This window comes from Austrofundulus limnaeus, unplaced genomic scaffold (genome assembly GCF_001266775.1).
Source record: "Austrofundulus limnaeus strain Quisiro unplaced genomic scaffold, Austrofundulus_limnaeus-1.0 Scaffold1074, whole genome shotgun sequence".
Lineage (NCBI taxonomy): Eukaryota > Metazoa > Chordata > Actinopteri > Cyprinodontiformes > Rivulidae > Austrofundulus > Austrofundulus limnaeus.
Window position 1 is genome coordinate 24,520 of NW_013953476.1, and position 27,922 is coordinate 52,441.

At 38.2% G+C, this 27,922-nt stretch overlaps 5 protein-coding genes across 9 annotated transcripts in view; 3 read left to right on the forward strand and 2 right to left on the reverse strand.

Moving 5' to 3' along the window:
* Positions 1-270: 270 nt before the first annotated feature.
* On the forward strand, positions 271-9,194 carry nek4 (NIMA-related kinase 4). Of its 2 annotated transcripts, none has more exons than XM_014030515.1 (16): positions 271-510; positions 1,616-1,882; positions 1,974-2,171; positions 3,004-3,111; positions 3,434-3,588; positions 3,789-3,906; positions 4,283-4,852; positions 4,932-4,976; positions 5,108-5,254; positions 5,424-5,570; positions 6,305-6,371; positions 6,579-6,691; positions 7,591-7,679; positions 7,777-7,991; positions 8,078-8,214; positions 8,529-9,194. In XM_014030515.1, the coding sequence occupies exons 1-16, from the start codon at positions 424-426 to the stop codon at positions 8,625-8,627; spliced, it is 2,562 nt and encodes an 853-aa protein (XP_013885969.1). In that variant the 5' UTR covers positions 271-423; the 3' UTR covers positions 8,628-9,194. The 2 variants fall into 2 exon arrangements, with proteins under 2 accessions (XP_013885969.1, XP_013885971.1); XM_014030517.1 differs by having other exon boundaries at positions 8,081-8,214.
* A 49-nt stretch (positions 9,195-9,243) lies between these two features.
* spcs1 (signal peptidase complex subunit 1) lies at positions 9,244-10,406 on the reverse strand. The gene is made up of 4 exons (XM_014030518.1): positions 10,274-10,406; positions 9,836-9,895; positions 9,660-9,746; positions 9,244-9,547 (listed from the first exon to the last, which is right to left on the reverse strand). Exons 1-4 carry the CDS (start codon positions 10,307-10,309, stop codon positions 9,422-9,424), a joined length of 309 nt encoding a protein of 102 aa, XP_013885972.1. The 5' UTR covers positions 10,310-10,406; the 3' UTR covers positions 9,244-9,421.
* A 342-nt stretch (positions 10,407-10,748) lies between these two features.
* Positions 10,749-13,784, forward strand: glt8d1 (glycosyltransferase 8 domain containing 1). Its single transcript, XM_014030524.1, has 9 exons — positions 10,749-11,053; positions 11,209-11,307; positions 11,424-11,634; positions 11,724-11,841; positions 11,942-12,026; positions 12,137-12,249; positions 12,349-12,515; positions 12,613-12,725; positions 12,868-13,784. Exons 1-9 carry the CDS (start codon positions 11,038-11,040, stop codon positions 13,044-13,046), a joined length of 1,101 nt encoding a protein of 366 aa, XP_013885978.1. The 5' UTR covers positions 10,749-11,037; the 3' UTR covers positions 13,047-13,784.
* Positions 13,785-13,909: 125 nt separating this feature from the next.
* gnl3 (G protein nucleolar 3) lies at positions 13,910-18,305 on the reverse strand. The gene is made up of 15 exons (XM_014030519.1): positions 18,217-18,305; positions 17,987-18,045; positions 17,738-17,878; positions 17,433-17,552; positions 17,047-17,118; positions 16,836-16,971; positions 16,643-16,746; positions 16,207-16,357; positions 16,022-16,109; positions 15,755-15,932; positions 15,531-15,673; positions 15,224-15,354; positions 14,931-15,061; positions 14,667-14,736; positions 13,910-14,592 (listed from the first exon to the last, which is right to left on the reverse strand). Exons 1-15 carry the CDS (start codon positions 18,227-18,229, stop codon positions 14,492-14,494), a joined length of 1,638 nt encoding a protein of 545 aa, XP_013885973.1. The 5' UTR covers positions 18,230-18,305; the 3' UTR covers positions 13,910-14,491.
* Positions 18,306-22,023: 3,718 nt separating this feature from the next.
* Positions 22,024-27,922, forward strand: part of camk1b (calcium/calmodulin-dependent protein kinase Ib) — a gene marked incomplete at its 3' end in the record, with an annotated part of 40,651 nt that continues 34,752 nt past the window's right edge. Inside the window, 3 exon segments of one of the 4 annotated variants that reach the window (XM_014030521.1) lie at positions 22,024-22,341; positions 22,476-22,619; positions 25,820-25,832. In XM_014030521.1, the coding sequence (XP_013885975.1) occupies positions 25,822-25,832 (11 nt within the window). In that variant the 5' untranslated portion in view covers positions 22,024-22,341; positions 22,476-22,619; positions 25,820-25,821. 4 annotated transcript variants of the gene reach the window in all.

Here is a 27,922-nt window from a genome sequence, read left to right on the forward strand (position 1 = left end):
TCCAGAAGACCTATACATTTTTTTCTTTTTGATAAAGAAGAACAGATACGCTGAATTAATTTGTTTGCATTTCATCTGAAAAGTGATAAAGATTTTTTTTTTTATTTGCAGATCATTAATGAAACTCCCTCTGATTAACTTTCTGATTATGTGTCTGCTGCTGTGTCGCACCCCAGCCTGCAGGTGGCGCTGTGGAATAAACTTATTGTCTTTGGTTCACGCGCTGCCGTTGCCTAGTGATGACAAACTAAAGACTTCTGCTTGTTTCCTGCCTTTTCAAAACCTTAGCGGTGGCACTAAGCTAACGTGAAGTTTTCCAAACAGATTTTACGTGTTTATTTTGTCATTTATCCTGGACTATGACACGAAGTAACACGTTCGTTTCTGCCGTAAGCGTCGTGTGATGCTGAGCTGCGAACAAAGATGGATAATTATGTTTTCCTCAGGGTCGTCGGGAAAGGCAGCTATGGGGAGGTGAACTTGGTGAAACACACAACAGACCGAAAACAGGTAAGAAACAAGAGTGAGGATTCCAAATCAAGATTAAACATAATAAACTTTTAAAAGATTTTGGATTTGTAGAAATCCTGTGTAAGTATGACTGAAGTTAGTCAAAGTCAGTGATTCGATGCCTTCATGTTGAGATTTTTTCCAGCAAACTAAATTATTAAGATTCAGGTRTGTAACCCGAGGATAACATCAGGTTTATGTTTGCTGTAGTTATCCAGACAACATAGAGATCAAACCGCATTTTAAAAGACAATGAGACTTGATTTAAAATAATGATGAAAAAAATCTTACCTTCCCTTGCTCATTAATGGTTTCGGTCAGTGAAGTAACATTTCCAGGAGAGAAACTCAGACATCCCTCTCCAGTTCATCCTGTGTGATCCCAATGTATTTCTAGGACAGAGGATATATAATTGGCAKGTTTGGTGCTGGGGTCTCTTCCCAATGGGACATGCCAGAAAATCTCCAGAGAGAGGAGAGGCCTCCTGATCRGACTCCTGAACCACCTCAACTGGCTTCTTTCAATGAGGAGAAGCAGCTGCTTTACTCTCAGCTCCCTCTGGATGATGGAGCTCCTCACTCTTTCTCCGAGGCCGAGCTTGGCCACACTATTAAAGAAGCTCGTTTTCAGCTTGTGTTCAGGTCCAGGATCTCATTCAGGCATGCTCCACACCACRTGACCATAGGTGAGGGTTGGAACATAGATAGGCCAATAAATGGAAAGCTTTGGCCTTTTTGCTCAGCAATCATTCTGACACCTAGCATACATACATTGCTATCACAACATCAAATACCAATTAATACTTTTACATTTAAAATGTAATAAAAAAAAAAACAAGCAGCTATGAATGTATTTGGGGCAAGGCATGATAGTTGTTCCTGAAGCCAGATCAGTTGAGAACCACGGCTCTAACACGTTCATCTTCTCTAAAACTTAAATGAAAAAATAGATTGAAGTAGTCCAATCTCCTTCWATCTGACTGGAATAGCCTCTTGCTCGCAATTGTACACGATTATATCTGTCTTGCTTTTGTGTTAGCTCTGAATTCACATTAGATGAATATAAATRMTGCTTTAATGCTGAGTCTGTGTCTGGTTTTCCTTAGTACGTAATAAAGAAGCTGAATTTGACCACCTCTTCCAAGCGTGAGCGGCRTGCAGCGGAGCAGGAGGCACAGCTTCTGTCCCGGCTGAGACACCCTAACATTGTGACCTACAGGGAGTCTTGGGAAGGAAATGACCGTCAGCTGTATATTGTGATGGGTTTCTGCGAAGGGGGTGACCTCTATCACAGGCTCAAACAACAAAAAGGGGAGCTACTGCCAGAGAGGCAGGTTGTGGAGTGGTTTGTCCAGATAGCCATGGCACTCCAGGTACAGTATACCAATACTTAAATTAGGATACATATAAATATATTATATGTCTGAGCAGGATACAGTCAGTAATGTGATTCTTGATTTTCAGTACCTGCATGAGAGAAATATTCTTCACCGGGACCTGAAAACACAGAACATCTTCCTGACTAAAACCAACATCATCAAAGTTGGGGACCTTGGTATTGCACGGGTTTTGGAGAACCAGAATGATATGGCCAGCACTTTGATCGGGACCCCATACTACATGAGTCCTGAGCTGTTCTCCAATAAACCCTACAACCACAAGGTAGCATTAATCTCTGCTTTCAGTCATTTTGTGGGCCTAGAAACAATACAGATGAATTGTTTTGGATTTTTTTTAAGAATGAAAAATAAATAMAATGGTAATCTTCAAATAGAAATTTAGTCTGGTATATCAGTTTGAGTTCGATGGTTTGGTTTAGATCTTCCTTCCCATAAGCAGTTCAATAGTTTTATCTGATTTCTTACCTATTAACGAATAATACAAATTAAAGCAATCCTTACAACTCAATATATCATATAAAAGTATACAAAACCTACTTTATAAGTCACATTTTCTCATGTTTGTTTCTGGATTAAATCTARATGTTTGCTCTGTTTTTCAACATTAGTTTTGATAAATCGGCCAAAACTAATTAGTGGTTATTATTTAAAATTAAACCGTTTCCAGTTATAGATAGATTGAAAAAACTTTTAAGGGTATATTAATTGAGATACAATGTTAGAAATCATGAAATATTTAAATTTAGCAGTGTTATTTGTCTCCTTGTTTGCATGGTAGACCACAAAACTAAAATAAAAAGAAGAAAACTGTTCYGACGTAAAAACATTTTTGGAACTTTAAAACCTTTGCAGCAGCCACACGGACGAGTTTATATATGTTTCTGATTTGATAGAATTAATTCCTTGTTTATATTTGTTGTAAASAATGGTTGTTTTTATAAATTGTGTGTACTGATGGGTTCATTATACTCAGRTTTCACAGCGTAGATGCTGTTGATAGCTTAACGTTTCAGGCCTGGATGTATTTTCAGTCCTAACAGTTGTGTAGATGCTAACTTGTGTCAGTTGTGTAACTGAATGTGTTCTGTCTCTAGTCAGATGTTTGGGCCCTGGGCTGCTGTGTGTACGAAATGTCCACTCTGAAACACGCCTTCAATGCCAAGGACATGAACTCACTGGTGTATCGCATCGTTGAGGGAAAGGTTGGTTTCAGATTGACATTTTTCTTYAAAATTTTGTCTCAGTCAAGTCAAAGATTATCATAAGTTTCAGAAAGATTTGAGTTATAGTAATGTTTTCTGTTTTTTATTCACAGTAAATAATGAATAAAGCTACCAAAGCTAAAGTTTTTGGCTAGCTTATGACAGTGTAACCAACTTTATAAAGTGAAGATTTGTTTGTGAAAGAAGTRTTTAGAATTTTCTGTGTGTGAACATCTGTATTTTAGCTATTTTTACCTTTTCTTCAGATTTGATGTTTTTCTATTTTGTAAACTTATTACCTAAAGGTTGTTTTTGTCATTAGTTGCCAACGATGCCAAGTCAATATGATCCCCAGCTTGGAGCTTTGATCAAGAACATGTTGTGTAAGAGACCTGAAGACAGGCCTGAGGTGAAACTCATTCTCCGGCAGCCGTACATAAAACGACAAATTGCCATGTTCCTCGAGGCCACCAAAGAGTACGTCTTATTGCCACAGACTTCTTAAGATCTTTTGTTAGTTTGATTTCTTGTTTTATGAAAAATGTATAAAAAAACTCTCTTTATTTCAACTTGAATCAGTTCATACAAAGGTCATTTTTGTTAACCCTTGATTCTGCTCTTATAGTAGAATGGAGTATTATTTTTTATAAAACTTTATTTGTTTCTCACTTTTCTAGAAAAACAGCCAAATCAAGAAAAAAAGCTGTGAGAAGAGACCCTGTGTCCATCAGTTCATCTGAAGCATCGACTCAACTGAAACCTCAGCAGCCTGAACATCCTGTCCGCATAAAGAAGGTGAGCTGGTGATGAATACAGAGGTTTTGAAAATGTCTTTTTTCTTTTTTTCTTAAAAAAATACATACATATATTTCCATGTTACTATTGTGTCCTAGACACACTTGGAGAAAAAAAACATTAAAACAAATAGGATGTTGACTAATTTGTATGTTGTTCTTTTGATTTTAATTTAATTCAAAAACTTGAAATATCTGTTATTAGAAAATAAATAAATAGATTATAGAAAGCACAAACCTTAGCTTGCCTCAGTTGATGTGTATGTGTATTAAACAGTCAAGTGGTTTGTTTTGATTATTTTACTGATGAAGCTGTTTACAATAAAGTCTTTATTACAGGAGACTAATTATTATGTTTTTCATCTGTTCTTTCTTAGAAAGCAGATAAATCAGACCTCCCTCCTGTCCCAACCTCCCAACCACAGAAATCTCCATCATCTGATGTGTTTCAAACCAGTATTGCATCCATGGCCACCGTCAGCAATGTTAATATCGACCTCCCACTGCAGCAGGATGAAGATGTGATGAGGAGACCAGGTCAAACGCCACMTTTGGAACCTCCTGCGACTCGCAGTGTGAGCAAAAAGAGCAAGGTGAGAGGGAAACCTGCTCTTTCCCCTCCTCCCTCTCCTGTGGAGCCCCCTCTGAAGGCCGGATCAGGTGTTGGTGGCCGGGGCGGAGACAAGAGGCCTGCAGCCAATGGATGTTTAGACATTCAGCCACAGGCCACACCCAACCCGAGGGAAACATTCTCCATCATTGTGGGGAAACAGATATCAGCTGTGGGTTGTAAAGATGATACCGTAGAGTTACTTAGAGAGGCTGATGTACAGAACCCAAATCTAAAAAACACTGGAGGAGTTCTGGACGGGAATACAGACCATCAGAATAACACCCTGGCTCTTATCAAGCAAGCTCCATCGCTTCCACACACTTCGGATGTCCAAGTAAGTGTCCAAATAAGCCAAAAACACACTATATTTGTTAATTGTCACTTTTTTATTGAGTTTATTCCTGTTTTTGAAGGACTTCCTGGAAGCTACTGAGAGTCTGTTAGAGCCAGTAGCACAGGTAAAGTGTTAAAATACTCACACTCTTACAAAATATCCAGAAATATTCGATTAAACACACCCACTGCTCCGTGTAGAAAAMTTGTAAACAGCGTGATTGTTTCCCAGCTGGAAAAGTTTGTTTGTCTTCAGGARTCTGTTCCAGAGGAATCTTCTCCTGTAGCCACTGAACAAGAGCCAGCTTCTCCCTGCCAAAGTCCATGGTATTTGTCAGAACCTTCAGTATCACAGCAGCACAAAGACATGCACACGAGGCAGACGAAAAGAGATCAGAAACAGGTAAACAAGGATAAAAGAGCTGAAGTTACAACTCCACAGTGTTCTGTAACATTATATAGCTTGGAGTTTTTGTTTTCTTCTACTGTTCATTTCCTGTTTTCAAAATAGAAATAGAGGCAACAGAAATGTAGCAGTGAGTTGTGTGAATTGTTCTTGTTACAATCTCAAGGTGGCAGCTCCAAGACCTTTACCTCAACCTCCTGCTGAGTCTGTGGAAGTGAAGAARAGGAGTAAGAGGACGTCTGGAAACAAAAAGGCTGCAGTGACTTCAGCATCAGTCAGTTCCTCTCAGGATGGATTCCTTCCAGTCCCCCAGGTGAGAATGATGCACAGACTTGTTGAAATTAAATAAACATAAAATGCCCAAACAGATTTTATTGAGTCCTAGAAAAAAAAGATGTAGTAATGTCTCTCATGAATTGTTTGGTTAAAAAAACAGGATTAGATCATCGTTAGGGGTCGGCAGTGAGCTTTTATCTGTACTGCGTTTTTAATTTTGTTATTAAAATGTGATTGCAGCAAAAACTTTAAACTTTCTGACGTGAAAATAGAAAAACTGCTACCACTAAATCTGAAAACTTAMCTCTTATCTAATTCTGACATTTTTTTACATTTTCATTTTTACTGTGAGCTTGAAATCAGTATCTGCTGATTTTGTTACTGCTACATGTGATCCATTGATCAGTCACTTTATATGTTTAAGTTTTCATTTTAATTCTACAACTGAAACAGAAGAACTGAGGTCCCTTGTGCTATTACAGTTTTTTTTAGCAACAATCCTATTTAGTTTTATTTTTTCTAGTGTTTTATTGATGTGTTTTTAGGTTTTCATGATAAAAAAAACCCCACTAAAAGTAAAACTTGTGAAATTATGATTTATTTTCCCAGTTTTTGTAGTCTTTAATGTTGAATAGAAAAGGACTCCCTGGCAGTAAACCATTTCTGTGTTGGTGTTCTGTTTCTGACCATGGATCGTGATATATTTCACCCTGACTAAAGCAAARTCCTGTTCTTCTGTGACAAAACAACATGATTCAGTTTTGTTTGCAGGACCGTCCTCTGACTGCTAGAGAGAGAAGACGACTGAGGCAGTCCCAGGAGAGCAGCTGCCAAGCAGGTAATCACTCCAAACTGAGAGAAGATCTCAAACAGTTGTAAGATAATAAAAACAAATACACAATAGAATAAAAAAAACTTCTCCATGCAGAAAGTTTAGCTCTGAACCACACAGGTTAATTACTTTCACGTTTTAAGTTTTGTTCCTGCAATGCTCTAAAGTTATTAGGTGGAGTATTTTTTAATATTAGTTATCTGATTTGCTCAGGTTTAGGTGCTGCACGAAGAGCATCCTATGATACTGCCTCCACCAAAGCAGAGTACCACAGTGTCCCAGTTACACGATCCGCTTCTTATTCTGTGACAGAGTCCAGCAGTAAGGTACAGAAACTCGGCTCTTAAATTGTAGAAGAATAATAAAGGACTCAGTCTGGAAGTCTAATCTGGAACTGTTAAGTGCAAATCCATGATTAGTTGTAACATTAGATTTTATTTAATAAACATATATTTTAGCTGTAAAATAAAGACTGTAAAAATACTGTAGGCTGTTTAGTTTTTTTAATTTTTTAACTAAAAGTTTAAAATATATTTTAACACGGACGGGGCCTTTTTATTTACAAACAAAGCATTCTTAGTAAATGATAACGTGGATAGGTCCTCAGTGTGAGCGCGCTATATCCACCCTGAAGGTTAATCTTGGACAATATCTGATGATCGACTCTTTTAAATGAAACCAGAGAGCGTGAGAAGGTAGAAAAGACTCAGCCTGTAACTGAAAATATGGATGGAGGATCTCAGTTTAGCTTGTTTGTCGTGCTAGCACCGAGCTAATACATATAAGGCTGTATAGCGTTGGTGCTAAAGCTAACAGGCTAAGCTGAGGTTCTTCTTCCATGAAGCAGCTCTGTTGTCCTCCATCCATATTTTCAGTTACAGGCTGAGTCATTTCTACCTTCTCCTCTCTGTCAACGCTCTCTGGTTTCATTTAAAAGAGTCGATCATCAGATATTGTCCAAGATTAACCTTCAGGGTGGATATAGCTCGCTCACACCGAGGACCTATTGTTTACCCAGAATGCTTTGTGTGTAAATAAAATGGCTTCGTCCATGTAATATTTTTAAAAAAATTTACAAAACTAAACAGCCTACAGTATTTTTACAGTCTTTATTTTACAGTTAAAATAAATGTTTATCAAATAAAGTCTAATGTTACAACTAATCGTGGATCCCTTTAAAATATCAGATCATCTGTCACATAACTGGTTTATTTCATCACTACAGGATAAGCTGATGGAACACAAGTCTGATGAAGACGAGTTCGGCTCATCTGCAAGTTCCACGGAGCGTTCAGAGGGAGACTGCAGGGAAAGGTGACAGCATATAGCATATAGACATTATCAGCATTTTACTGTTAGTCTTGTGATCTGCAAYGCATCCACCTTCTCACATTTTCTGGGTTATCTGCAGAAAGACCGAATCCAGCGACATGCACGATTTAGTTGACATGATGACTCAGACTTTGAGAATGGACGTAGATGGAGGACAGGAGGCGGACAAGAGCCGACCTGACTCCWCCACACTGCCAGAGTTCAGACTGAACAGGAGGTACAGGGACACCCTGGTGCTTCATGGGAGAAATCGTGGAGAACCAGAGAACTTGTCGCTCTGCGAAATACCAATAGGTTTGGTACTTTTGACATCAAGCTTAGTGGTCTGCAGGGAGACAGTCATGGGCTTTTCATTGTGTTTAACAACTCTGCCTCTTCAGAAGGCTCCTCGTCCGGTCCGGCYAAGATAAGGAGAGCGATAGAGCACCTGAGAACAGATGTGGTGAAAGGTCTGGGTGTCAAGCTTTTGGATAAAGTGCTTGAAATCATGGAAGAGGAGGACGAGGTCAAAAAAGAAGTAAGCAGATTATTTCATACATCAACATAATCAATGAAAAGGTTTTAATGTAAGGCTGCAAAAATATAAAAATGTTTTCCTTGACTGCTTGAAAGAACATTTTAAAAACCAAATCAAACATATGTTAATTACTATTAAATGAATGGACACTGCAGATAAACTTGTTCACACAAAATACTTTTACTCTTTAAATAAACACCAGTTCATTTTGTCAAATAAAATGCTACAAGTGATTGTTTTATGGGACAGATTAAAGTTTGCATGCAAATCTGTTTATTTTCAATCTGATGCTAATTTGCTTCATTATTTTCCAGCTGTGCCTTCGTGAKGAGATGGGTGATGAGAAATATCAAGCTTACGCTGTCATGGTGAGACAGCTCAAGTTTTTCGAGGACGTGGCCTTGAGGGTTTAAAGATGCAAACACACACAGGCAAACTCATCCGAGATCTTTTTGGTTAAAAAAAAACAAAACAAAAACAAACAACCTTGCTTCATATCTTGTCATGTTTCTTCAACACCAACAGATTGTGGTCTTTGTTAAAATGACTGTTTTCAATGAGAAATTTAAACCATTCTGAGGTTCAATGTTTTCTGCCAAATGACCACTTCTGCTAGTGTGCAAGTTCTTATTACTGGAAGAGTTTGCTGTGAAATTGAAACCCAACATAAATTGTAAATAAATGCGTACATTTTTCAGTACAAATGCATAATGTGAAAACAATCCAACAAAAGTGTAAAATACCTATGCAAAATGTTTTTATTTTAAAGCTCTTATTTGTCTTTTTATATCCTGTAGTAGAGTTGAAATGTACTTGATGTAAGCCAAAACTTCTACGGCCATATCACTTATGTAAGTTTTCATTTCTTTGATTTAACATTTGCTGCCGTATTTCTACTTTTTTTTATTAAATAATGTAAAATAGATGTATTGTAGATATTAACAGTTGAACTATTTCTAATAAAATTTAAAAAAAAAAAATCTCACAGCTAATTTTATTATAGAAAAAAAAAGTCACATTCTCAATATCTTTCAAAAAACCCTATTTATTAAACAGACATGATCAAATATTTACGTAAATCATCTTTTCATACTGACAACACATTTACTTTGTGGATGTTTTTAATGTGAACTGTTGGGACAAACATCAAGATGGTTCTTTGTATAAAAAAAACCCCTTCAAATCCAGGTAAGGGATGGTTATTGACCTATTTGTGCTTCTTCCTTTTGCTGGCTTCTTGAGGCTTTTGGGGAGATTCCCCGCTGCTCTCTGGTATAACAGGCTGCCACTGCAGAGGATTCTTCCTGTACATGGGCCACGGAGGCAGGGTCAACTGGAGCAGAGGACAGAAACACAACCTGGTGTTATTTTCTAAAAATTGTAATTTAAATAAAATTTAAGTTTCAGCACAGTGGACCATCAAACAATGATGCTTAAAAACCTACCACACAGGACACAGCAAAACCAGCCAATACTATGTACACCGTCCACCCAAACTGCTGAATGATCAGACCGTAGATGAATCCTATCACCTGTGAAGAAATACCATTAGTAAACCAGACTAAAGGCAAAAGCATGTCTTAGCAGGACGTTTTGCTTTTATGCAGGTGTTATTGTTTACCGCAGAGATGAGTATAATTCCTTGGAAAATCTGCTCAGCCAGTTTCTGGCCCTTATAATCCTGCAACATAATGAAATAAATGTTGGCCACGTCCATCTTTTACACAATGATCTTAAAAACAAAACAAAACCGGAAACATCTTGAAACACAAATCTATTCCAGGACCTATAAAACAGCTTTCCTTCTGAGCTTAAAGTCAACTTTGAACACAAATGACTACATTTGATCACACTTTAGGGTTATTTTAAACCTCTGCTCCGTCCGGAGAACCTAGTAAATGTCTACTAACCGGAAAGCTGAATGAGTTTAGTAAAGAAAAAACGCGTTAGCAGCTGTTACTTTTTTTGAGAAGCTATGATGGCTAAGTCCGCATTAACGAAACCAGTGCGTACTTTTTATGCAACTCTCTGTTAAATTACTGAGGCGATTATTTCTTACCATGTGTGTGGGAATGGATTTGAATATCGACAACATGTTTCCAGTTGAAATAAACTACTAGCAGAAATATTTTTGGTTCTAGTTAGCAAAGCTGTTTGACTTCCGGTTTCTAAAAACGCTACGTCGAACTAAAGAACCATCTGTTTACTCATCAGTGCCCTCACCTGGCAGAAACCATGAAGTTTCACAGATTTATATATCATTTAGATCAGGCAAAGCGCCTTGAGTTACGAGTAAATTTGGTTTTAAATTGTTTAAGGACTTAGACTGTCCACAATAGTGCCTTGCTTGAATAAGTAGTTTTTATTTTATAGCTCTTATTAAGACGCAAGTAAAAATTTTAATTGCATGTTAATGTTATTGAATACTATTTTGCTTTACAGTAATTAATAAAAAATAATGATTTCGCGGTTGCTGAAAAATACAAGTGATTAATTTTAATCAGGCACTTTTTAAACATCCAGAGCTGCGTGCAGCTGTGTTATAGTAAACTTGTTGATGTTGAGTTGGCATTTTGGCTTCAACGTGAGTTTGTCTTGTACACGGCTTCCTTTTACAAACTGTGGGACACTAGCAAGTATTCCTAAATTTAACCTTACTAAAACCTATTTAATAACATTATTTAGGGTTTACGGTCGCCACGAAGCAGTGAAGCAACGATACAAAGACAGGGGGAGGTCTGATCAGGCATCACTCAGCGTCGGTGTTTTTTTTTTTAACCTTTTTTTTTTGTAAGGTTTTATGAGTGCTGCAAAATAGATGTCATGACACTGAGAAGAGGTGAGTCAGATTTAATTCGCAGTATTACAACATTAACTGTTTTTACACACTGGGAAAAAAATAGACTAATACAGTGAACTCAATAAAATTTATGGGTGCCGCTGTCACATTTCTGCCCTTATTAACCACAGCTCTACATTTATTATGACCCACAGTGAACGTGGTTATCCTTATACTGCTGGCTGTGGCCTTCCTAATTATAGTTCAGCGAAACCTCCTCAACCTCAGTGACTTCTTACACAAAGAAAGCCCAGGTTTGTTTGTGTGCCACACAGCTAAATCTCCTCACATCATGTGGTTTGTGTGCATGTCTCATCAGACAAACTAGGCTAATTAAAACATAAATCATTATGAATGTGTCTCCACCCAGATGCTGGGATGGTCCTTCCCTTTGAGGCTGAGCTGTCTCTAGATCAAGTCCAAGACATGGAGAGGAAAGGAGAGGAGATCCCTGTTCTCATCACCGCTACAGAGGACAGACTTGGAGCAGTGATTGCTGCCATGAACAGCGTGTACCAGAACAGTAAAGCCAACGTGGTTTTCACTATTGTGACCATGAACGACACCACGGATCATCTAAGGCAAGTCCTCTGTGTTAACTATTCACTTGTTCCCAAATTTCTAATTATTCAAGTAATCTGACATAACTATTTCTATATTTTACCAACAGGATGTGGCTGAGCCAGACAAAGTTGAAAAATGTCAAACATAAAGTCATTATTTTTAACCAAGAGCTTCTCAGTGGGAAGATTCCAAAAGATCTTAAGACAACAGAGACTTCAAAACCAGTAAGACAAGAGAAACAAACCGTATGAAAACTAACTCATTATACTGCTGTTTATTTAACTTTTATGTTTGACTTTAATGTTTTTTATTTTTATTTTTTAGTTGGCGTTTGCCAGGTTTTATTTGCCTTTATTTATACCTGAGGCAGAGAAAGCGATCTACCTGGATGATGACATCATTGTGCAAGGTAAAGAAGAGAACTACCATTGATAATAAATCCAATTAAATCTGTTTTGCATTGAGCTGTCGTAAAGCTAAAATATTTAATAATTTCTTTGTTTGTTTTTTGGATCTCAGGAGACATTCAAGAACTTTTTGAAGCTAACCTCAAACCTGGACATGCTGCTGCCTTCTCTGAAGACTGTGACTCGGCATCTTCTAAGGGTATAGTTCGAGGAGCTGGAAACCAGGTGGTTACATCTTACTAAAGCTAACTGTTTAAAATCATTTAAAAGTAAATAAGCAAATCATATTTATTAGTGTCTAATAACTTACTTTTCTTGTATTAGAACAACTATATAGGTTTCCTGGACTTTAAGAAGGAATCGATTAAGAAGCTTGGGATGAGGGCCAATACGTGTTCCTTCAACCCAGGAGTCATTATTGCAAACCTGACGGAGTGGAGGAACCAAAACATCACCCAACAGCTGGAGCACTGGATGGAGCGCAACACCCAGTAAGTAACCACTGAGGGAGAAACAGGGACGTGTTGCATCATTCTGTCGTTAAAAAAAAAGTAGTAATTGTTCGACTTGTTTTTGTTTTCCTCCCAGAGAAGATCTGTACAGTAAAACTCTTGCAGAGAGCGTCACCACTCCTCCGCTTCTTATTGTCTTCTACAAACGTCACTCCTCCATTGACCCACTGTGGCACGTGAGACACCTCGGTAAGTTTTGGTTATGGTAATTTTTAATGGATGACACAGAAGAGCCACGATCTTAAATCACTCCACTGTGTATGTTATCAGATCCTTATGAAAGGGATAGACAATATATATAAGAATAATAAAAAAAATGACCCCTTTTCAGGCACCACTGGAGCTGGAAATCGCTATTCCCCCCAGTTTGTGAAAGCTGCCAAACTCCTGCATTGGAACGGACATTATAAGCCCTGGGGGAGAGCGTCCTCTTTTTCTGATGTATGGGACAAGTGGTTCATTCCTGACCCGACAGGAAAGTTTCATCCAGTGCGACGACACTCAGATTAAATAATGGGTTTCAGGAACCTTTGAACCAGCTCAGTCTCAGGAACTATAGCCTTTTTTTTTTTTTGCTAATAATCTGGTTTTTATCCTCTGGATGGTTTGTTTCCAAGCATTTTTAGTCATTTGTTTTATGTGACTTACATTTCTTAATTTTTTTTTTGATAAACCACTGAATGGAGTTTTTTATATGTTCATGGAAAGTTGTGCATTAGGTATCTTACTTTTTTATGCCGCCCACTAATTGTTACATCATCATTCCCTGTAGCTCCAACAGGTCAGCCATTTCCTAACGAGTACACTACATTTTATTATTTTCTCTGTGCCTCAAAACAAGGTCTCAAGAAGGCAGTGACATATAAACAAACCTCTGCTTCAGGGTGAACCAGGAAGTGTCCTCATGGAGGTATTTTTATATTTTAGAAGAGAAAAATGATCTTTGATCATAATCTGTATTAATGTGTCATGAACTCTGTAGTTTCAATGTTAAATTGTCTTTAGTTCAACTAATAGTGTCCTGTTGGATTTCTGTTAATGCTGCCCATTTATACCCGTTCTTGTTCTTTGCTTGGTCAAATGTTTGTTACACAAATCTTTGTTCCTTTAAGTTGACCTACCCTAATTTTCATTTGTTGTAAATGATCACTAAGCCTCTTCTGTTGAACTGTGGATTTTATAGCATGCTTCTAACCAAATTTTACCTCTTCAGAAATTGCACAGATGTCTTTAAGAGATTTTATACAAGTTACAAAGCTGTTACTTTGCTGTTGTAAAGTATTTCTTATATCTTATTTTTGAAATTTGGCTGTAAAAACAAACTTTCTTGCAACATGATTCAGACAAGGTGGGGAAAAAAGGCAACAAGCAGCTTGTTTTCAGTTTTACTTCATGTACAGGTCATTATTTATATACAGTATTCAGCACTTCCTAACCAATCTCTTTAAAAATTATTGGATATATACACACTGTCAACCAACTATCCCAGAACATCTGATTCATTACAAGGTGTTTTGTCCCAATATTTTTTGGGTTTAGAGTGGCAGGGCCTGTCAACACCTGGTTAATTTGTAGTCTGACATCAAAGAACAGGAAAAGCAAACATGTTTATACTGTTTGTGTCAGCATTTACATCTCATGGTAGTTTTTTTTTTATTACATAGGACAGTACCACAGTAGGAAGGACAAATGTTTTCAGATTACTATTAAAAAAAAAATTAACACCAGACCTTCATGTTTTACAAAACAAGTAATCTGACCAATCAGCAGTCTGCTGTGTTTGTGTCAAATGATGAGTTTGTCTCGTTTAGGCCCTCCACTGAGTAAAATAGCAGCAAGTACCAGTATCACTTATGTAGTACTATATGCAATTAAAACAGGAAAAGTACTGAGCACTTATCAGTCCATGTAACACAAAAACAGGTGCAAAAATATATAATGATGTTGAGAAGAGCTCATATAAAATCTGTGTTGAAGTCATAAGCATCATCTGTGTTGACTGTAGAGAAGCTGATGTCGATGGGGTCAGACTGAAATTTCACCTTGCTGGTTTTTTCTGCAAAAAAAGAACAAAATTAAAACCTTTCTGACAAATGTATATTTAAGTAATTTTTTAACACTAAAAAATACCTCTGAGTGATGTTTTCTGGGGTTTCTTAAGATCTTCTACCTCCTCACACGGGTCCACAGTTTGTTCAGGCTGTGAGAAGAACAGGGATGTCAGTTATTTAAATTCCAGCTTTTTTCAAGTTACAGAGTAAATAAAGTCAGCAGGATCAGAGTTGGATTAGAAGTCTTCACAGATAAATCAAGACTTGCATTTTGTCCTCATTTCCAGAAGAACTTTTTATTTTAAGCTGCTTCAATGTTAAATACTTCTCCATCTGGAGTTACCTCATTGTTCTCGTTCTGCTCCACCTTTTCCTCTGCAGCACCAGGTTTTTCTTCAGACACACTCAGCAGACCTGAAGTCAGGCCTTTAGAAGTGAAGCTTATGCTGCTGGCCTGGTTTACAAATTTAAAACCTACGAAGGAAACCATAACAAAGCATATATATTAAAACATGGAAAAGATCAGGAAGCCATTTAACTTTTCCTATGATGTGTGCAGGGATTGTGGCAAAAAAACAAACAAAAAAAACTTTGATTAAAGAAAAATCTCTACAAAAGGTCAAATTCCATCACTACCTTTAAGCGTTTCCTCATTTTTGAGCTTGTTTATATCCCAGCCGTTAAACATCTCAGTGACCACGACATCAGACATGTAGGTAGGGGGGCTGTAGTTGGTTGGCACTCGACTGTGGAAGCTTACTTTGGATCTGTGGGGACCCCAAAACAGATACATTTTATGTGACAAAAACAAAATGAAGACCATCACAACATCGCTGTAGCTGGATCAGAGTTGGATTACAAGTCTTCAGAATCAAATCTAGATTTCCACTTTGTCTTCATTTCCTCGCCAACATCCTGTTCCTGACTGTTTTTTTCCACTCACCCCGTCCAATCGGACAGAAACGTAACTGCTGCCTGCTCCGTGTTAGGAACGCCGCCCTTCTGCAGGTACCCACGCTTCTTGGCAAACACGGTGAGAAACTCCAGGGGGTTTTTGAAGTTTGGGACATTATAGTGAAGCATGACCTGGAACGAGAAACAATGTGACATCTGGAACTCATCCCACCTATCAGCTCCTTTCTCTTCTGCAGTGGCAGCTGCTCCTACCTGGTTCTTATCACACTGATTCATAAGAGTCCCGACAGCATCCAGTACGCTCAGATCACCCTCTTCCACCTGCAGGCTCCACAGAGCCAGGGAGATGGGGGCGTTGGATGGAGATGCCACAATTCCTGGGCTGTCCATCATCTTAATGTTTTTGGAGATGTGCACCATCTGCATAGTTCTGATGTGACGAAAAGATCAAAATTTATTTTCTACATAAAAAAGGAGCAGAATCCAGTTTAGAAACTAATGACATAAGTTTTTACTTACTTTGTGGTGCCTCTGTCAGCACCAACATGACATACCAGTAATCCTTTCAAGCTGTTAATGAGGCTGCTCTTCCCTACGTTAGGAAAACCTGTGGATGAAAAACCATTAAGTTCTCCAAAACAACAAGTTTGGAAAACTACAGCCACTTCTAAACATGATTTCAAGAAAACGAGATTGAAGCTTACCAACAACGCCAACTTTGAGTGCAGCTTCATTTTGTGTCTTTGCAGCATAACTTGTCAGGAAGTTTGTGAGACAATCGTTTCCCAAGCAGGCAGCTCCTCTGGATTTGTCCAGGACTTCATTCGAAGGAACCACTCTGCTCTTTTTGGCTGGCTGATGACCACAGAACAGCACAAGATTTAATGTAAAATATCAATAAAACTGTTTTTAAAATGCATTTTACAAAATAAAGTGATGCCATATTTATTAGTTATTGAAAATCTAGTTTTTAATGACCCACAAACACACACGTCAGCTCTGCTCCCATCAGAGTGACAACTGTGTGGCTTGTTAATTACTCTTGGAGGTTTAACCTGTTAGAACAACATGGCAGAAGCTGTTCAACCTTCTCAGTCCTCCACATCATGACAACGATGCAGAAAAAAAAGCATCTCATACCCCATTTTTTTCTCTGAGCCGCGCTGACGCTTTGAATGCCAGAACTGGAAGTTCCTTTTGTAAAAACTTGATCCAACTCTCCACAATCTCTTTGGGCACCAGATCTGCAGCACAGGAAGTGCAGAAAATCCAATTATATTCATTAAAATAACCTTAAACCAAAAACCTTGCAGCATTTTCTTGTCCATTTTACCAATTTTGTTTAATACAAGAAGTAATTTCTTGTTGCCTCCCCCGTGCAGCACAGCCTCCTCCACCTGTGGACACCTGCTTCCCAGCGGATCTCGAGCATCGAGGACTTCTATCACAACATCGGATGCATCAATAACCTACAAGAGATTAAAACTATACGAATTAACCCTTTAGTTATTTCATATAACCTGCTGACTTGTATGATTTCTTACCTTGTTTAGCTCTGCACAAACGAACTGTTTTGAGTTTTTGTTTGAGGTTGTTTGTTTCTCTCTGGTTTTATCCTAAGGAGAAAAAAAAAACACAAAAGCAGGTCAACAACAATGCTACTAAAACGTAAGTAGAAATAAAAAAGCCATCCAGATGCAAGCTGCAACAACCAAACTGAAATTTGTTGTGATTTATTTTACAAATCCAGCTTTGAGGTTTAAAGACTGACTTCATGCTGGAAGAGAACAATTAATGAAGGTTCTGTATTTCCTTTAAGTTAAATTCTAGGATTAACGGCTTTATGCATTTCCTGTCAAAAAATAAACTACAAGCTAATTTATCTTCAAACAAGAATAAGACAAAAACGATTGATGACTTGATGTTTTACCGTTCGAGCCTTCTTGGCTTTGGGTTCTGTTTCTTTAGCTGCGGCCTCCTTCTCTTTTTTCCTTTTCAGAGCTCGTTCTTCCTTCTTGGCTTGTCGCTGTTTTTCTTTTTCTTCTTCAATCTAAGAAGTGCAAAAACAAACCCAGTATGAGAAATTGGCACCACAGTCCAGACAGTTATCTAAAAATAAAAACTCGAGCATTTATATTAAGTGCAAAGATTATTGTGGCTGTAGCTTCCTGAGTAAGTAAACCAGGGTCCAGCCAGATTATTAAAGGTGATGATGTTAGAGTGAATGAAGCCCACCTTCAGCCTCCTTTGCTCGGCCTCTCTGAGGACCTCCTCCTTGAAAGGAGCACTGTTGGGCACTCCGGGATCCTTCTTCACTCGTTTCTGAACTCCTTTCTTCTTTGCTTCTTTTCTTACCTTCCTGTTATGCTCCCGGACCTACATCAACGAAATATGAGCCAATAAATAACAACTCTTGTCTTGTGTGAGACAAGACAAGTTGAGCCACGACATCAGGAAAATGTAAAACAAGTAAATGGTACTTACCTTTTTCTGTATTTTGTAACGTTTGGAACAGGACATCCGCTTACTAGCTTTCTTTAACTCTAAAGATGACACGAAGAAAACATTCATTCAATTAGCTTAGCCAGTGGGAAGCTCGTGGCAAACATTAGCAGAACCCTGCTCGCTAACCCGTTGGCAAAATGGAAGATTATACCAATAAATTATTATAAAATCATTATTTAAAAACAATCATATATTCATAAATTACTTACTTGGTCGTTTCATCGTGCAGCGGTGAATACAGCAACGTGACTGAAATGCTACCGCACGGCGCACGTGGATGATTGAACAAGTTTCCGCTCTGGAAGGGAAGAGTGCCAGGTGCCAAATAAAAGATTACGAAATATCGTACTGTCGCTTTAAAATGAACGCAGTTTGACTCAAACTATCGAATGAGGATGCGTTTTGTCAGTCAATAAAAAGATATATGAATTTATAAACTATTGTATATCTTTGGAATTTTTCAAAAGCCTTCACCAATCCACATAAACTTTAAAACTATCGTGTAAATACGACACTATCTGGCAACGTTGAGTCTTCTTTCTTCTTCTTGTATAATTTTTTGTTTGGGGCGATTTGCAAATAGCTGTTTTGCACATTATCGCCACCTATTGGCATTAAGTATGTCAACTCCTGTCTGCTCCGCAGTCATTTCTCTTATTTCATAACTTTTTGAACATGCACCGCATGTTGTACTGCATTGTATTCTTTCATCAACCAATATAACAATATTCATTCAAGTTCTTGACTATAAAGTTGAATTGTATGGACAAGAAGCTGGTAAATAAAGTGTTCAACTAGAGTGAACTATTCTGTAGTTCAGCTACAGAATTAAAGTCCAATTGTTGTGTTTTTAAACTTTATAGTGTTAAAGTTTACTATATTTAGTAATCTTTCTACTTGTGGAAATAAACTACTTTGTGGAGTTGCATTTTCAATGATGCGACCCCCTGTCACCCCAAAAGGAAGAAGCAGGTAAAGAATAATGGATGGATGGAAGTTAATCTCTCCTGTACTTTTTATTTTTGACAGAAACTCTTTTATCCATAAACACTCAACCTGCAATGCCAATTGCTTTAGTTTTACCTTTGTAACAGTCTGGCCTGGGGTGAGTTTTCTGGAATGTCCATACTTGGGAAGATTGCAAATATGTTTATTTTTTTCAACCAGTGAAAAATCTTTTTGAACTCCAACTTGTCTGAAAATTACAGTACCCTTCCCTTGACGAGCAGCAACAGTTGCTTCTGTAAGATCATTACTCATCTTTCCACCATGACATTGTAACACACCTGGATGCTTCAGAGCACCAAACACCTATTTTTATTTGATCTCATTAATGGTGATCAGTAAATGTGACCAGGCACTGGGGTCTCAGGGCAATGTCTAAATGTATTTTTCCTCCCAAAAGACCCTGTTTTCATCCACTACTGCTAAATGAATGCTCAATTTTTTAATGTTTCCTATCTCACAAGTCTATTCTTTCTTTCCAGACAGATGCCTGATCATTTTCTTTTAAATGTTTCCCAAYCCGTTTGATGGACCTGTTTGTTTTTGCAGTATATTGCCTATAAGTAGTTTCTTTGTAAGCAGCTTTGAAATGCAAATGCACTTGAAATCACGTTTTCACCTTTCACCTGTTCCAGTATCAGAAAATAAAGCAGGACTAAAACACCTGTTCATAAACAGCTTTTGAGTCATCACGTGTCTAATTATATTTTTTGGTTATGAAAAAGGAAGTTGTGCAGATGTATATACAAACTGATAGTTTCTGTTGTTTTAAGAGTTTTTACATTTACAGGTTCACCATTATCTTTTTTTAAACATATGATAGAAGCAAGGCAGTGGAGCAGGGATCATTTAGCTTTTATATTAAACCTATTTGTCACTGATCAAACTGAAACAGGGCATACGGGGTCACATTTTGAGATTGCTTAACTCTTCTAAACAGCATGCAGTCTCACATGAATGACAACCTGCTCAACAAGCTTCTCTTGCTGTTAGTTCAAACCAAACTTTTCTCTCAAATCATCAAAGATGACATGGTTTAGTTCTATAAGGTTTATCTTTAACATCAGGCTGATAACCAACTGTTTTTAACGTATCACACTCGTGCATAAATAGCTTTTTTTTCCTGCACTGGCCTGCTGCATGTTTGACACTTATGTTTTAGCAGATAAAGGCCACAGACAGAGGCAAAACAATCAAAAATAGATGCAAAATCACGACAAATGAATGCTGGCAACAACAAAGACATGCTAAACAGCCACAAAGAGACGCATGATAACTACAAAGAGATGCAAAGCATCTAAGAAGAGACACAAAACCCTCAAAGAGGCAACAAGTGATTGTGACTAACTGTGCAGCATACAGTGCAAAAACAATAGCAAAAAAATTTGTGCAASWGCAATTTAGCATATTTAAAAAAGTCTATATGCCTGGGGACCAATTATTTCAAAATGTGCACATGCAGCCAGGACTAATTTYTGCCAGCAGCAGAGTTGCTGTCAGCCTGGTCTATAAGGACTCTTTAATGGTCATTTGTCAAAAATACTGTCAAGGCAGCAGCTCATCTCCAAGCCCTGTGAGTGGAGGTACACCACAGGTGGAGGAGGCTGATGTCTGTACGGCAAGCTGATTTGTTATATAACAGTTGGACAGGTTCTTCAAAGAATATATGGTAATCATAATAAAACTTTCTCAAACATCATTCTTTATTTAACTAATGATGTCATTGTGCTTTGGGCTTTTGTCTTCAGATTAACACAAAATTATCCTTAAACGTTTTGGCTGTCTGAAACAAAAATCTTATAAAAAGAAGCTCCCGTTTCAGATTTCTACAGTATTTTCTGTTTCATTTTAGATATGCAAAATAAAAAATAAACAATAATATATATAATATTTCTACTTATACTAACTACAATTTGTAAAATATAAAAAATGTTATGYTTTCATTTCAGAAATCGGTCGTCGGAAATATGATTAAAACCTTGATTAGGAATATTTAAAAATATATTTTAACTTTGTGTTTTAAGTACTTGATGGTAACCAGACTAACTGTATTCGTCTGCWTTTAAAACACTTTAGTAACTTATTTATTAATAGAGACTGACTGATTTAATGAAACAGAAACAGACAGAAGTGAAATGTAAAATATGTGCCTAAGGTTGATGGTGTAAGAAACTCACATTTTGAGTTTGAATTCCTATTTTGGGAGCCATTTCAGCTGCTTTTTCCTGACTCGAAGTCAGAAATTCTGTCAAAAAAGTATAATGGAACTCACTGAAGGAGCAACATGGAAAAAATAGGACATAGAAGGAGAGCAGCAGCCATGTTGCTGGTCAACTGCACTGAAAAAAAAAACTGAAAATCAGTGTGATCACCTCTGTAAGAACAGGTTTACTGTGAGAAGTTTTCTGTCCAACATTCAGTTATGTGTTAACACAATGTCAAGGAGTGAASACATCAGCAATGGTCTCAGAGAAGCAATTTGGATTCCATCATTTAACAAAAAGAAATATTATTTCCAAGAGGAAACCGTTTGAAACCGTCTACAGGCCTACCTTAGCAGGCTTAAAGGTCATGAAAGTAAAATCAGAAAAAAAAAAACTGAATGAGTTAGGCTTAATTAGGTATTGAATTAATCATATCTTTTTCTGTATACCAAAAAAAAAAACAAAAAACATTTAAATATGAGTCTATCTGACAGCCACTAAACTAAACTGTAAAGTTGATGCTACAAGACAACAATCCATACTGCGTCAATATACAATAAAATGTCTGAAAAGAAAAACTTAGTAATCCTTTTTTGCTATTTTTAATTAGCTTTTTGCTTCATTTMACTAGCCTCGTGAGTCACAGTGTCTTTTTGTCTGCAGGTGGTTTTTACGTGTGTTTCTCCCCAGCCTGCGTCCTCGTTAACCCATCTGTTCCACCTGTGCCTCGTTTCCCTCTCCCCAGGTGTTCCTGGTTCCCTGATTAAGTACTGGATCTGCTCCTGGTATTGGTTCATTGTTTGATGTTGTGCATGTGGGTTGGTGCCCATCCTGGCTCTTCAGTTTTGTCCTCAGTCCTCCTGTGTTCCATTTGAGACCTAAAKATTTTCTTGTGTTAATAAACTTTGTGTCTTTTGTGACACCCGAGTCCTGCTTCCTGAGTTGCAACCCACCCAGCTAAATTGCTTTCTAGCATTTATCTTGTTTTAACTTTTAGCTAGTATTTTTGCTGCTTTTACCTAGTTTTTTTTATTTTAACTTTTGTGTTTTTCTTTTTTTTTTTTGAGCTAGTGTCCTGCTTTGTTTTCAGCTTTGACAAAACGCAGTTTTGACTTCTTCAGAAAAGTTCAGCACTAAGCATTTACTTCTGTAGCTGTAGATGAGTTTGGGTTGATTACATGTCACAACGGCCTGCCTTAACAAACTATTGTGTGCTTTTTTTTTTTATTTTTTTTTATTTTTTTACCTGGTCGCTTCAGCTCCGACGCTGATTGGTCCGCTTGGCGCTGTGCCCTGAGGTGACGTCAGGAGGATCGGCTGCTGGTGCTGGCTGCAGTGGGAGCGCTCGGAGCGAAGGGGACTGACGGACGGAMGCCGAACCTCAACGCACCGAACATTTTTAGGTAAGGAGGACCGCTGCTGTTCTGTCCTGTCATCTCAACAACTTTAACTCTGACTCCTCCATTAAAAAAGGCCAGAGGGCGTGGCTTGTTGCCCGGGATTTTAACAGCTTTCTTCCTCCCACCACGCGACATTTATCAGTAATGTTCATGAACTAGCTACGTCTGTTTGGACTTTTCGTTTAGGAGGAGCGTGTTTTGTAGCAGTGGTGGGAGAACTGGTGAGTTTAAAGGTTACACGTTCCAGGGGTTGTGGTCCAGAACGGACCTCTGTACTTTCGAGTCCATGGGAAATGCTCCACAGTGAGGTGATGGCTTGTCTGTTCTCCTTCCACTGAAGCCACAAGAGGGCTGTGATGTGGCTTAGAGTTCAGCCAACTATCTATAAATAACATAAGCTTTTAAAGAGCCCTGCAGGTGTTATTATTAATCTTTAAAAACAACTGACATCAACCTTGCATTAATGTGCTTTTMTCTGGTGTTTCAAGCACATTCAGTTTGTCTCTTTTAATTCACTTTCAAGTTTCTCTCACCCTCTATTGATTATTGGAGGCTTATTGATCAGTTAGTAAGTGCAGATTCGTTGTGCATCAATAASACAAGAAGACTAATCTTTGTGACTGTGCAGACAAAAGGTTAATTGATTTACAGTTCTGGTGAGGCACCACGCCAAGCCCTTAAAGTCTTTGTTTCTGAATCAAATGAAAAGTGATTGGAGTAAATGAATGATGAATCACAAACTGTGTTTTTCTTTCTTTTTCATTTTGTGTTTGTGCACTTGGCACACCAGGGAATGCGCTCGCCCACTACTGCGCAGGCCTTGACGATTTTTTTTGAGCTCAGCTGTTTTGACCTAATGAATCATTCTTATTGTTGGTGTATGAAAAATGTGAATGGAGTTCTGTCTTGTCAGCTTCGACTTCATCGAGTTGTTTTTTTCGTGTGTCTTCTACCCCTTCTTCCATCTGTCTTGAGATTTCTGAGGAACACAAGATTACCTCTGTGATGATGTCTGAAATATGATTCCAAAAACAGAAAGCAGGCTGTGCAGGAGACAAACCCGGATACTCTTTGGAAGACCGGCTCTAAAACTGATTACCCAGGTCCATCCAGATCCTGGCCATTAAACCATGTCCTTTAGTTTGTTATGTTGTGATAAACTTGTGTAAATTAGAGGACCAATGACTGAAACAGTCATGGATCTTATTGAAGTGAGGTTCTATGGAAACATTTAATATCTTACCTGTCATAGATGGTGCTTKGAACGGCCTCAATTTGGAGAAATAGTTTGATTCTGACCATTAAGATCCATTTGAAGACTGGMGCTAAGGTTGGAGTGACTCTGACTTACAGGTGATCCAGCAATGAACATTTATAAAACTTTTCTAGTAACCCCCCCCAATAATGATGACGATCAACTTCTTGAATAGGCCTGTCGCGATAAGCAATAAATCAATTACTTCCCTGATAAATATAAAATGAGGTTGATATTTTCATTTGCTTGCTTGTGTGTTTTCTTCATGTCTCCCTTTTGTAGAGGGGAGCGAATTCGGGCTTCAGGTATTTGCCAGTGCGTGTTCTCGTAACCTCTGTAGCAGAGGTGCCCAAAGTGGGGCCTGTGGGCCAAAATCGGCCCCCCGAGCCATTTGATTTGGCCCACCAACAGTTACTAGATTGTAATTATAAGATTTAATATAAAATACAAGTAACTGCAAGAGACATTTAGATGAGATTTAAGCTCATATCTAGATTTGCACACCTTATAAGACCACATATACTCAGATTTTAAATGATAAAGTCCCATGAGCCTTTGCTGCCTGAGCATACATTGAATTTTCTCCATGTCCATGGGCTGAAAAAAAAACTAAAGAATGTGGGCAACTACACTGGCTGCTAACTTAATCATAAAAAATAAAACTACTTTATTTAAGTATTTGCATTTCTCATATTATTACATTTGGCCCAGGCCCTCAGATTGATTTTAATTTTGGCCCTCTCAGGGAAAATGTTTGGGCACCCCTGCTCTGTAGCATGAGAGCCCCGTCAACAGGCATTTAGCTCGAGGAGCAGTTTTAGTTTTCCAATGCCTTTCAGCTGGCAACACCTCAGGACGCCCTCAAGGAAACAGAGTTTTTTTAAATTAATTAATTAATTCATTTTCTTTATATCATGTAAATTTTGTACACTTTGTAAGCAGGTGATCTTAATTATTTTATGAATCTAGAGGAAGACAAAGAATGGATTGGGCCAGCTTGGATAGAGGTGGGTGGCGTTACAGCTTCAGTAGACTGATTGCACAATCTCTGCTCTCCGTCGTTCGTAACTTTACGTAAATTTCGCAAACTTCCATAAATTTCGTAAGCGGCGTGAGAGTGACAGTGGTTATTTTATGAAGCCAGAGGAAGACCTATGCTGAATAAATTGCACCGGCTTGGATAGAGGAGATGGGAAGAGGTTTTACAGCTTTATCAGGTGTTGTGTGTTTTGTTGATCTCTGGTCCAGGTCTGTTACTTTTTTGTTTTTACATGCATAAATTTCATAAACTTCTGTAAGCTTTGTAAGTGGGTTGTGGGTAGTGTGTGGGGGGGTGTCTTCATTATATTAGTGTAAAATTGTCTCTAAATGATATCGTTTATCGCAATAATTTCTGAGAGAATACAGCAAAATTGGTTATTGTGACAGGCCTGTTATTGAACTCAATCCAGATTCTTTTAAAATGTTAGGGATGGTGCCATGACAAAAATCCAAACCGTTAATGAAATTATTGATGTATCTTTGTGACTTCCACTGAAGTTGATCTGTCTTCACAGGAATTCAGTCTGATTTGTTTCTTTGATGCGAGGTTTGGGTCATAACTCAGGGACGTGCAGTGGCCTGTCTTTTGAGACATAATTTAAAGGCGCTGAAGTTTGGCCACTATCAAAACTCAGGTTATCATAAGTTCTTGTGTTTAGGCTGCCTTATTTGTTCAAACAAAATCTCTTTAGTCGAGTAAACATTTAGACATTGTTTTCTCAATTGCATTAATGTGTCTGTTTGTAAATGTATGTACATGTGTGCTAATCCGTATGAAAGTCTTGCTGATTATTAAAAAAAGTCTGCATTAACCTTTACACTAAAACTTGTAACTTGATGTCAGTTTGTCACGTTTAATTGTCGTCACGTGTACGTGTGTGTTTCTCCTGTCCGCTGCTCATCACAGGAATGGGAAACCAGTGAGTACAGTGACTCTTACTCTGTGTGAAACTTTTCCAAGCCAAAGGTGTGTGCTGCATGTCACCTTCAGGGGAATGTGGTTATGATGTCGTGCCTCCCCCCTAGTCTCAGGCTTCTTCAGTCCTGTTGCTTTTTGGGGTTTGAGCAAATCTATCTTTACCATGTGGTCAAAAGCGATGCCATCAGTTGATACTGAGAGACATCTTTGACCCTCTATATGCTCGTATGACTGTCTGCATGTGTTTCTTTCCTTTTACAAACCCACATGTTTAAAGCTTTGCACCTTTCCTACCCTTGCCTATGAGAAACGTGACCCTCAATCTGCTGTTTATAGCATTCGTCTGTTTAAAAAAAAACAACAAAAAACAGACCCCTTGCTCATTTTTGATTATGTCCACAAAACTGAAGTGTCTTGGAATGTATTCAAACATGACAGAAGTTACCTACGGAGCCTGTAAACCTCTGCCATTTAAAGGGGACCTATTATGCAMAATTCACTTTTTAAAGCTTTTTTTTACTCAACTTTGGGTATGTACTTCTTAAATAGTCCTAAGACCTAAAAAAATGCACCCAGGGGCATATTTACTGTAAGTAAATGTATTTTTAATGTATATTGATGACAAGTTTTATACTTCCTACATTTTGTGATGTCACAAGCTATACGACAACCCACCGGAATCTGCGTTCAGCCCCTCACCTAACAACCCCTGGTGAGGCTCCACCTCCTCAGTATAAACAGCTGTCACGGTTGTTGTTGTGTAAAGCGCAGCTCAATTCACAACAAGCCTTCCCATAGGGCAATGGGTAGATTGTCGGACCAGAGAGCGGGAAACCAGGGTTAGAGACCGACATGGACACAAACACTATTTATTTTCGTTCGTTATGAACACATTTTCTCATGTATCGCTATTGTTCAAGTTTCTGAGGTATTTTGACCGCTGCTGCTCCCATTACCTGCCCTGGTAACAGCATGCAGAGTGAGCGCAGAGCTCCGACAGGAGGAGGGGGAGAAAAAAAAAGAAGCTGCGACCGACTCTGCCTCTGGGTCTGACTCAGGGTCTCATATATACGGTTGTGCAATGGAGCTTCTGCTATTTCTAGCCATGCTAACGTAAACGCTGGTTCTGGAGGACGGAGTTTGGAGGGCGTTACCAACAGAGCTCATTAACAGTAACAGCTCGTTCTGAACGGAAGTCAGAGCAGGCAGAACTAGAAAATGGGAAATTTTATTATCTGAGAATTATTTTGTGCTTTAAATTGAATGAACATGGTCTGGATAGCCCACAGACGTACCATAAAAATTCTAGGATGCATAATTGGTCTCCTTTAAAGACCTGTGTTTGGATGGAGCATGTTGACGTTTTCTGAGCATAGCTGCCTGTAGAAACAGAAAGCAACCAGTGATCAGAGCAGTTTATGCTTTCACATCTCTAAAATAGCTTCAGTGTTTCAACATCACACACTCTCAGTGCATGAGTTGTCACAAATCTTCATCTCCATGTGAGCAAGGTGAGATGCAACAAACAAGCAGAATGGAAGAGGTGTGTTCACCGTTTCTCTGGCTTCACATCGCACAGTTATTTTTAACAAATGACTGCTTCATTAACTGAATGAAGCAAACGTTCTGCTGAAATAATGCTGGTCAGAAACTGAAAGTGCAATCTGACTTGTTTTTCTTTCTGTTGGTATAAAAATCTGGAAAAGACTCTACCACTAGGAGTTCAGTCATATTTTTGGATATATGAAATCAATTTTTATTTACCACGAAAATGAAACTCATCTTAGGGTATGAGGGATAAATAATATTTTTATATTGCCTCATTCGTTTATTGACCATTTATACAATTGCTTTATATTGAAAAAAAAAAATGAAATTTTATGACAATCTGTCCGTTTAACCAGCTGAAACCTTTTCTTTGCAAATAACTTGGGGCAGGGGGTTCCAAATAAGTTAAAATGATGAAACCATCCGTTTTCTGTACACGCTTCTTCCTTTCAGGGTTGTGTGGGTCACTGGAGCCCATATCCAGCAGTCACAGTGCGAGGGGCGGGGTTCACCCTGGACAGGTCGCAAGTCCATCACAGGGCC